We start from the raw sequence: 10,744 nt of genomic DNA, 5'->3' as shown, positions 1-10,744 counted from the left end.
TATGTGTGTACATATACATATATATTTTTGCTTGGCTTAAAGTGGGGGAATCCACTTCTAGTTCGGACCTTTGAGGTAGGAAGATGCACACCTTTGATCTGGACCCTGGGATGGGATGGGAGATGCACTCATAATCTGGACTACACTTTCTGCTGGACATGGAAAAAGGAAGCTTTTGCTTTTTGCATGCTTGCCCTCTGCTTGCTAGCATGTTCATTCATTGGCCGACATTCAGAAAGCAAATGGGAACCTTGAGTCCAACAAGCCTCAAGGAACTGAATTCTCGATGAATTCAGCTTGAAGGAGTTTGGGACAGATTGCCCCCATTGACAACGTAGTAGACACACTGATTTTTGTCTCGGAGGCCCTAAGCACTAAACCCAGCCATTATGTGGCAGAACTCATGACCTAAGAGTTGATAGCAAGGGAATGCTGTTCATAAGCACTGTGTTTGTGCTATTTAGTGTGCAGCAGTAGAAAACCAGTCCATGTGCTAAGGCCCTGCTCCAGATACCACCGTGTGTGTCTGCACTAAGGGGTTACCCTGATTGCACATGCTCTCTCGGTAGTCTACGCTCTACGGAGCACCTAGAGTAATAAAAATAAAACATTCCTTACAAAGTATAAATGAGATCATGGCAGACAATTGCTTATGAGCTTCCAATGATGTTGCCGCTCCCCAAATCAATTCCAGGATCTTTAACATGGCATCGCTTTTTCGGTTTTATCGACTTACACCTACTCTTCACCTCAACCTGTAACCATAGTTACCCCCTTCTCGGATGTGCTAAGTTCACACAACTTCAGAGAACTTTAAACATTAAATTTTGCTTATTTAGTTATTGCTGTGTGTGCGCACATACACATGCACACAGAGACGGGGTGCCCTGGTGTACCTGTGGAGGTCAGAGGGTAACGCTGCGGAGTTCTTTTCAAACACACATCACAAGTAAGGATTACTGCTTTAAAATCACTCACCCTGGTGCATAGTTGCATATGAAAAGTGCTGCAAAGTGGATATTTCCAATTCTTCGGCATGGAGTAACAGCACAACCAACTTTGTAGGAATTGTCCCAAACAAGCTGAAATAAGCATGTCAAAGACAATGTAAAATTCATTTAGCAGTACTTACACTATACATACTATATTCCATCCACACAGAATCTTTAACCAAGAAATTCAAGCATGATCCAAAATTGCTTTTCGACCCAAGCAAAGCACTGTCATGTTCTCGGAGAGCATTTCCCAAATGTAGTTACATCAACATCCTCATAGTTTCTTATGATGGAAATGGCTGAAGAACACTGATGTAGGACAATGCTCTAAGCCAGTGGAAACCATCACTGAAGAGGCAATTTGCCAATACCCGATTAAATTGAACAGTTTTACATCTTTGGCAGTCAGGAAGAAAGATCAGAGGGAGAAGAAGAAAAGTTTGTAGAGGTGGAAGTTTCTAGCAGAAGGGAGAAAAGAGAAATAATAGGGCTACAGGCAGGAAGGAAGATGCGAGAGTAACAATGCACCAGCATCTGTCTTTCCTCTTACAGAGGAAGCTGCACCACAAAATGAAAGAAAGTATGGGCTTTCCATTAGGAAAGACCTAGAGGATATCTGTTCCCTATTACAGAGAATCAGACCCTGAATTACAAGGGGAAAGGGACTGGAATAATGAGAGACATTCCAGAAATTCTCCGTGTAATCTCAATTATTAGTAAAATTTCAAGTAAGAAGAAAGTTCTTTTGGCTCATAACTTGTGGGGAAGGGGAACCATTTCTATCTCTTACTTAATTTTTAACCAACTTATGTTGTTGTAAAATTTTAATTATTGAAGAAATATAGTGATATATTAAAGAAAAGAGACAAAAATCTAAACGAGACCACTTGCCAAGTAACATGTGTGAGGCCCTGGGGGTTATTCCCACTATTGCAAAAATAACAAGATAATATAATAAAATAAAATATGAGAGTTGCAGCAAAGTCTAGCAGGTCCAATATAAGGGACAAGAATGTCTTGGCGGCTTGAATTACAGAAGGGAAAACAGTATAGTAACAGGAAGGGGATTAAAATTATATTAAGGAGTCTAGCCTTGCTATGTATAATAAGTAGGAACTAATAAAAAAGAATGGATCAAAAATTCTTAGAAGAATTCATTTGTTAAAAAAGAGTGGAGTTCAAAGCCATAATTTCAAAATTATGTTTTAAATGGAATATGATGTAAGCTGATTGAGATCATGTCATGTTTTAAACAAATTCATGTTCATTCAAAATCTTTTTAATTCTGACATAAACTGAGAAGAAACTGAGCAGAGTCATGTTGTTGTGAGAATATGTGGGAAAAAAAGACAAGGTCTCTGTTCTCCGTGTTTCGGTTAGTGTGTAAAATAATAGAAATGGGTACATAAAATTAAAGGTGATTGAGACTTTTTAGAGGGTAAGGAGGACATCTGGAGTTCTGGGCATGGGTGGTGGAAATAACACTAGAAGTCAGCCGATTAGCTACAGTCTACCTACTGATCTGTGGGCATTAAGACATCTTTTATGCTTGCTCATGGTCAGCAATTTGTAAACTATGTTCTTTAAGAGTCTCTCCAGCATTTCTACCATGTGCTAGTTTCAGAACAACCCCTTGATCTTTAGGTATGCAGACAACACTTATTTCTTGTATTCTTCCCATAATGGATGGAATGGCAGACGTTAAAGACAAAGGAGTAATTTTATCATTTGAGTTTATAAATTTAAAGCAGAAAACTAGGCAAAGCAATTAAGAAATCTACTAATTTAATGACAATATACAAATCGGATACCTGAATATAATGGGAACAGTTTTCATACTCAAGGCAAGTGTCATTTTGAAAATTATAACTTTTCTTTTCTTCATGCCAACTTCTGATGGCGATACTTGCGGTAAATTCATTTTCAGGGCCAACCCACATGTTTTCACCAATGCCATTAAACACGGGATGGGACTCGTAGGCTTTGTCTAAATGAGTATTACGCTGATACAGACATTTCTTCCCCCATGCCCTAGCCGTACGTGATAAAGCTACATCCCAAGTCTGAAAATAAACACATACAAAAACCAGAGAAAACAAGATAGTTAAAAATCATGTTGTTTTAATGCTCTAATATTTTTTCTTGTTTTTTCTCTTGGAACAACTCTTTACTATTTACGTGTTTTCTGCTTTTCGTTTTCTGAGCAATATTTGCAGGAAAATCTTCTTTTCATACCATTAAAAATAAAAGGACTACTTCCTAAGACAAAGGCCCATTAATAATACATCTATAACTGAAATATTCAAGTGAGAGATTAAACTATTCATTCTAATACTATCTTCTATAGTCTTTTCAGGATTATATAATACACTTACAGTTTGATCACAATACACATTTTTAATATTTTGGTTTTTGTGCCTAGTAAATTAAAATATCCATCTAATAGCTATTTGGTGAGCATTCACTATATATAGGATATTATTTTCAGATATAAAATGAGAGGTCAGTGTACATTTGGTCCTCAAGATGCTGCGCTTCCAGTGCTGAGGAGGCAGAGACAGGAACTGCTAGGACTTCCTGGCTTCCATTCAAGCTGAAAAAAATACGACACTAGATTCAGGGAGAAATCGCATCTTTAAGGAGGAGTAGAAAGGAGGACACCTAATGCCCTCTGCTGGCCTCTGTTTGGGCATGCACTTGCAGGCTCACACAGAAGCATCATACATGTACGTGTGCACACACACACATGCATACACATACATACAAACACACATACACAAGTATCACATACAAACACACACACACACACTGACACACACTCTAGTTTGTGTCAAGCTCTTTTGACATTTTAATTTACTCATACAACATCTTGTCGATAAATACATCCAATTGCAATCTACCTATAGCATCCCTGAAACTCCTTTCCTACAAACTTTCTGACAACTTTCTCTATTCATTAAGTTTTCATCTTAAAATTTCCTTTCTCATCTGGAGCAGCCAGTCATCTTACTTTAGAACACAATTACGACTTATCTCTCGAGCAAACAGAGTGAGACTATGAACTGAGAGCTATCTCCCCAGCGCCGCATATTCTACATGCCCTTCTCGCTGTCCTCAGTCTGTCGTTTCACTGGTAACTCTTACTTTACAGACAGCTCGAGTTGACAATCATCAGTGGACATCTCAAACTCAACCTGCAAAAGTTTTAAGGTAAAATGTTACTAAAAAAAAGTTTTGGAAATTAGTTTTTAGAAACATTTAAAAAATTGGACATCCTTTCAAGTTATTTTCCTATTAGTCACTCGCTGGCTGTTAGAAAAAGAGAATAAACTTTGAGCTTGGTGAGAGAAGCTGTCTCAAAAGAATTTGACTGATAGCATCCAAGGAAGACACTGTGCGATCTCCTCTGGCCTCCATATACTCACAAACGAATATGCACACACGTATACCTGCACACATATGTGCAAACACACATATATCGCCAATGCGTGATGTGGGAGTGTCATATATCAATCTGTTGATTTCATTGGTTAAGTAATAAACAAACTGCTTGGGCTCATAGCTTAGAACATAGGTGGGTGGAGTAAACAGAACAGAATGCTGGGAGGAAGAGGAAGTGAGGTAAGACGCCTCAGACAAAGACGCCTTGCTCCCGGCTCCCAGGCAGACACACACGATGAAGCTCTGACCCAGGATGGACGTAGGCTAGAATCTTCCCTGTAAGACCGGTGCTTACTAAGACCCGTGCTCACAGATTATTAGAGATGGGTTGATTGGGATATCAGAATTAGCCAGTAAGGGCTAGAGCTAAAGGGCCAAGCAGTGTTTAAATGAATACAGTTTCCGTGTAATTATTTCGGGTAAAGCTAGCCTTGTGGGCAGCGGGGTGCTGGGGACGCAGCCCCGCCACTCCTATTAATACAAATGCGAAGGCTTTACAGAGTGAGAAATGAAGGTTACCTTGGATGCAGAAATCTGAAACTCATTATTCACACCCTGACTGAGAGAATTATTAAAGGATGTATTTTGATTACAGCGAAATTTAGAAATGATTTGAGTAAAACAGGAAGTCATAAAATTTGTAAACACAATTACATGCATTAATATATATTAGCAATGAACAATCTGAACAGAAAACTTGGGCACATAATTCTGTCATGATAACATTAAAAAATAATAACAACCTTAACCAAACTGAACTTTTTTTTTAAAGCACAGAATGTTGCTAAAGCAAATCAAAGAAGACAATAATGAAAAGTCTGGTTTCTATGGCGAGAGACTTGGAGACTTAACACTGAGATGCCTTCACCACACCAAACATTCTGTAAAGTAGTGTGACCCCCACCAAAAGTAATGCCAACAGAGTCTTAAGGGACACTGGAGAGAATTAAAGAAAAAGTCCTGAAAGAAAATAAACTCAGAAGAGGGCTCGGCAGACTGTGGGATGAGATAAAGAGCTCCGCAATAAATTTCTGCACACACACAGGAAAGTGGTTTATAAACAGGCTGTCAAGACCATTTAATAGGCAAAACAAAACAAAACTAAACTAAACAAAACAAAAAACAAAACAACAAAAAACCCCAGTACTTTAAACTAAGTCTTGGGAAAGTTGGATATCCACGCAAAAAGAACGGAATTAGACCCTTATAACATATCAAAAAATTAATCACAAACAGATCAAAGACCTAAATGTAAGTCCTGAAATTCTTCTTTGTTTTTGTTGATTTGAAAATGTGGAGGAAAACTTATTAAATTGGATTTGGTAATGCCTTTTCTAAGACAGTACCAAAAGCATATGCATGAAGAAAGTAGACCTCATCACAGTTTCAATACTCTGTTTATTTTTGTTTTTACATGTATGTTTCACCTGCATGCACATACGGGCACCACCCGCATGCCTGACGCCCAAAGAAGCCCCTTGGAACTTGGGTTCTAGTAGCCTACAGAAACCAAACCCAAGTCCTCTGCAAGAGCAGCAAGTGCTCTTAACTACCGGGCTATCTCTCCAGCCCCGCATTTAACATTTTTACTACCAACAGATAGGCAACCCGTTGGAAGTATAGGAATGTTAAGCACACAAGATTGTCTATCCAATGGGAGAGCCGACAGCCTGTGTTCAAGGGGTGAGAGCGGGCAATGCCAAAGGAACCACTGTGCCAATCTACCTTTTAGAAAGACTCTATGTACTTCTAGTCTTTACAACAAACACCTTTCATGAGGGGCGTTTTCCTACCCAGATGTTCGAGAGGCCCATTTAGACTGGCAGTGAGGAGTCAGAAAAATCCTTTTCTTTTATCATAATGTGTCTTTAGATAATAACCAGTTAATCACCCTTTGGGCATTTGAGGAATCACATCTCTTCCCAAGGCTAGGTATGTCTCGGGTCCCATCCCTCTGACTAGTAAGTAGGACCCCTGAAGTCCTCTGCTTTAGAAGCTGCTGATTACAGAGTCCTCCAGCCTCCATGCCTTCTGATCCTGGAAGTATCCAGGCTCACAAGGGGGCCAAGACAAGCCCGTGGGAGCAAAAATCAAACCAGTGATAAAAACAAACAAACAAAACCCCTGAAAACCTAGAAGGAAAGAAAAGGAAGAAAAAAAGCCTAATAAACAAGGTTGTTTTTTTTTTTTTTTTTGGTTTTTCGAGACAGGGTTTCTCTGTAGCTTTGGTACCCGTCCCAGAATTAGCTCTTGTAGACCAGGCTGGCCTCGAACTCCCAGAGATCCGCCTGCCTCTGCCTCCCGAGTGCTGGGATTAGAGGTGTGCGCCACCACTGCCCGGCACAAGTTTTGTTTTTTAAAGGCAGAATTAATGGGAAAACATTTACAATGGGCAAAAGATCCAATCTTTTAATAAATTTTAAATAAAATAGGATCTGTCCTACCCTGAGAGTCTCAGTTTCTACTAGTTCAGATCCAAGGAGTCTCTCTTTGTTTTGTTACTTGGTTGATTATTGATGAGGTTGCACCGATTCTTAATGTTTTTAGAAAAAAAAAAACCAATTGCATTAAAATAGCATTTTTAAATTGTCGTCCCTTAAAATTTGCACCTCCAAGGGGTACCACTACTTCTTCCACACTTGGTCCTATGTAAAACCAAGGAACTGATCAAGTTATCAGATTGACAGTTTTCCCCACGCTTTATAGAAGGGGCCTGGGTGGTGGGAGGTTTGGGAAACAGCCTTCCGGCCTCACCATGAAGCGCAGGTTAGACCCTGCGGGGAAGACGGAGCCTCTGATATCATTGTGGAGATTCACGTACTCATTGATAAAGTCCACATCCTCTTCATGAGGCAGGAAGTTGGCGTTCAAACCAGAGCCCATCAGTAGGAGCCACAACTCACACAGCCACGGCTTCAGCACACCCCCTAGTGTCAGGGGACGCGAGGGAACACTCCCCACTAAGGACAAGGAGAGACGCGGCTTCATGCTCACCCACCAAAGACCAGCCAGTGCACATGCGCCAGGCCGCCCCGGTGACCTGCCAATCTACGGGTCGGCAGAGGGCTCAGAAGTGGGAAGAGAAGGAGGAGGGGGAAGTGGGTGGGGAGAAAAAAAAATCATGATCAATGTCTGCTTTTTGACCGAAGTCAGACTTGAGTTAAAGGAGTACGTTTTTCACAATGCTTATTGAGCATTATCTAGAGTTCATTTTGGACACTGAACGGCGTGTCGTCGTTTCCTGGTAAGACATTAGTCTCTACCCCAAGTGTTGAGTGATTGACAAGTCCCTTATAATTGTGTAAAGGGAAATAGTCATTCTTCACGTGTTAGGGACGAGCATCCAGCTCATTTTTTTTCCTTATCTATTGAGTTGTGATTGTTTTTATTGTTGTCTCTGTTAGGGACAGAAGATTCTCTTTAAGTCTTATCCAAACATAACTATAAAGAATTGTTAAGGGGCTGGAGAGATGGCTCAGTGGTTAAGAGCATTGCCTGCTCTTCCAAAGGTCCTGAGATCAATTCCCACAACCACATGGTGGCTCACAACCATCTGTAATGGAGTCTGGTGCCCTCTTCTGGCCTGCAGGCATACACACAGACAGAATATTGTATACATAATACATAATAAATAAATAAAAAGAATTGTTAAAAATTATCTTTGATTCACGTGATAAAAAGCAGTAAACCTACACAGGATGATTTTGGTTGTACCTTTATTCTTTCAGTGTATGTACCGAGGCAGCTTATTAAATGAATGAGAAGGACCAGTAGAAAACACATAGCCCTTCCTCTCAAATATGAATGAGGCGATTTTCTTTTTGGAAGGTGTTTTGACCCTTGCATGCACCCCGTTTGTCAGCAATATTCTCTAATGTAATAAAAATGGTTGGTGGTCAAATCCTATGATTAATTATAAAGAAAAGTCCCATTTCCTTGGCAGCTCTGCCATTACTGGCATCTTGCTTATCTTGATAATTTTTTTAATACTTCCCATATGTTAGAGCCCATGATGCTAGAAAAGCTGAACAAAGTAGGAACAAGTCTACCCAGTGCTCTAAATAATTTATCAAACAGTAAATTACAATGCAGTTGTGAATATTATTTTAAATTTATCTCATCAAATTTGTCTATCGCCATTTTAAATAGTTGGAAAATATGAACTCAGTCAGATAATAACTTTATGAAATGCTTCTCATTTGTATCTCCTCGAACAGATGGAAAGTCACTGTGTATGTGTGTGTGTGGGGGGGTGGGTAGTCACATAATTTGCCTGAAGCAATCTTGCCACTGAATATCGAAGGTAATTTTTGGCTTTATTTAGATATTTCTTTAACAAAAGATGGGCTCTTTAAGAGGGAATTTGTGGGTGGAGAAGTACAGATGTGTCTAATGTGATCTCTGTCCTTGCAAAACATGAAGGCTTCTCCAGCATCCTTCACTGGAGCTAAGCATGATCATATATTTTTATAATGCCAGAACTCGGGATTCTAAGACAAAGAAATTATGACTTTTAGACTAGGTCACACAGGAAGTTCAGACCAGCTTTGACTACATAAGACTGTATTCCAAAGCAACAAAGTGAAAAACCCTCCCCACATTAACAATCTTCCATGTACTACCAAAACCAAACCAAACCAAACCAAAACAAGTACACTAGTGTGTGTGTTTGTTACAACTGATGAGCCCATGGTGGCACATTATTGTCCAGATTTCATAGTTCATATTAAGGTTCATTTTGTATGCAGTGCATTCTCTGGATTTGGGCAACTGTATAAAGATTCATCGCTACACTTACACACTATTAAAATGAATAATATTAGTGTTATACAGAGGAGTTTCTGTGCTCAGAAATTCCTCCAAGGCATCCATCTCTCTCTCCCTCCAGCATCTTGGCAACCACTTTTTACAGTTTGTCTTTTCAAAAATGTGGTTCAGTGGATGCCATGCAATGTGTAAGCTGGTCACATGATGCCTTTCTCGCAGTGTTACACTGAATTTTCCTTCATGTTTTTAAGGGTTTGATAGCTTATTTCTTTTTGACACAGTAACATTCCATTTTCTCAGTGTAACAACTTATTCCATTATCCACTGAAGGAACGACATATTGGTTGCTTCCAAGTTTGGGCGGTTATAAACAAGGCTGCTACAAACATGTGTCTGAAGATGTCTGTATGGAAATGACTTTCAACTTTTGCAGGCAAAGCAAAGACATGCTTATCGGTCTTCTGGCAGAAGCGTGTTCATAATTGTTTATTATTATATGATTATACTTGCTATTATTTATTGTTGCTGTTTATGTGTCTGTGTGTTCGAGCACGTGTGCTGTGGCGCAGGCACACATGTGTAAGTCAGATGACTTTGGGGGGTCATTTCTCCCTTTCCGCCATTCTTGCTTTCAGATTGCCATGCCGTGCAACAGGTACCTTGACCTGAGGAGCGACCTCAGAGGCCTCGGGAATTGGCGGACTGCTTTCCAGTGTGTTTGTACCCTTTGCCTTCCTGCCAGGGTTGAATGAGAATTTCTGCTTCTCCATGTGATTTGTTCCCATTTGGTGTTGTCAAGTTCTGGAGGTTTTTAATAGATGTGTGGAGTTGTTCCATTTGGTCTTCCTTGCCCTGACGATTTAGGATATAGAGTGTCTTTGAATATGCTTTCCTTCCTCTCTTATTATTGAGGCTAAGGTCTTTGGCTCATTTTTTTCTAACAAGTTTAGCATTAATTCTTGAGTTTGAAAGGTTATTTGCATATTTTGGATAACAGTCACTATCAAGTATGATTTTGAGAATACTTTGTCTTTTTCTTGCTTGTTAGCAACGTAGGAGTTTGTTTTTTTTAGCTTATCTCAGTTCTTTCTGTTATGGATCATGTCTTTGGTGTTGTGTGCAAAAATTCAATGCCTAATAGATTGAGTTTTAAAGTATTTCTTTTTGTTTTTTACAAAAGATGTAGACCACAGTTAAAATAACACTCTGTTTTGTTTGTTTTTTTTTTTTCAAGACAAGGTCTCCCTGTGTAGCCCTGGCTGTCCTGGAACTCACTCTAGAGACCAGGTTGGCTTCAAACTCAGAGATCCAGCAGCCTCTGTGTATGTACAATGGCACTCTTCAATGTTAAGTTTTACTAGTGAATTTATCTGAGCCTGTTTCTTTCTGTTCAGATAATTAATTATTTCTTCAATTTATTTAATAAGCATATGCCTTTTCAGATTATCAGTTTTTTCTTGTAAGAGTTTAACTTGACAATTAAAATTTTATAAAAATTGGAAAATTTAATTTTTTATGTTCGTTTAAGGAGAACAAAGAAT

The 10,744-nt window shown here is 39.3% G+C and overlaps 1 protein-coding gene across 1 annotated transcript in view; it reads right to left on the bottom strand.

Annotated features, from left to right (window-relative positions):
• The window catches only part of Glipr1l2 (GLIPR1 like 2), a 9,000-nt gene extending 1,535 nt beyond the window's left edge, over positions 1-7,465 (bottom strand). Inside the window, exons 1-3 of the mRNA XM_026784608.1 lie at positions 7,191-7,465; positions 2,807-3,058; positions 979-1,082 (exon numbers count right to left, since the gene is read on the bottom strand). Coding sequence (XP_026640409.1) covers positions 979-1,082; positions 2,807-3,058; positions 7,191-7,424 — 590 coding nt within the window. The 5' untranslated portion in view covers positions 7,425-7,465. The remainder of the gene's footprint in view (positions 1-978; positions 1,083-2,806; positions 3,059-7,190) is intronic.
• Positions 7,466-10,744: the final 3,279 nt, after the last annotated feature.

This window comes from Microtus ochrogaster, chromosome 24, assembly GCF_000317375.1.
Source record: "Microtus ochrogaster isolate Prairie Vole_2 chromosome 24, MicOch1.0, whole genome shotgun sequence".
NCBI lineage: Eukaryota > Metazoa > Chordata > Mammalia > Rodentia > Cricetidae > Microtus > Microtus ochrogaster.
The sequence above is the reverse complement of the archived record's forward strand: the minus strand, read 5'-3'. Positions and strand labels throughout refer to the sequence as shown.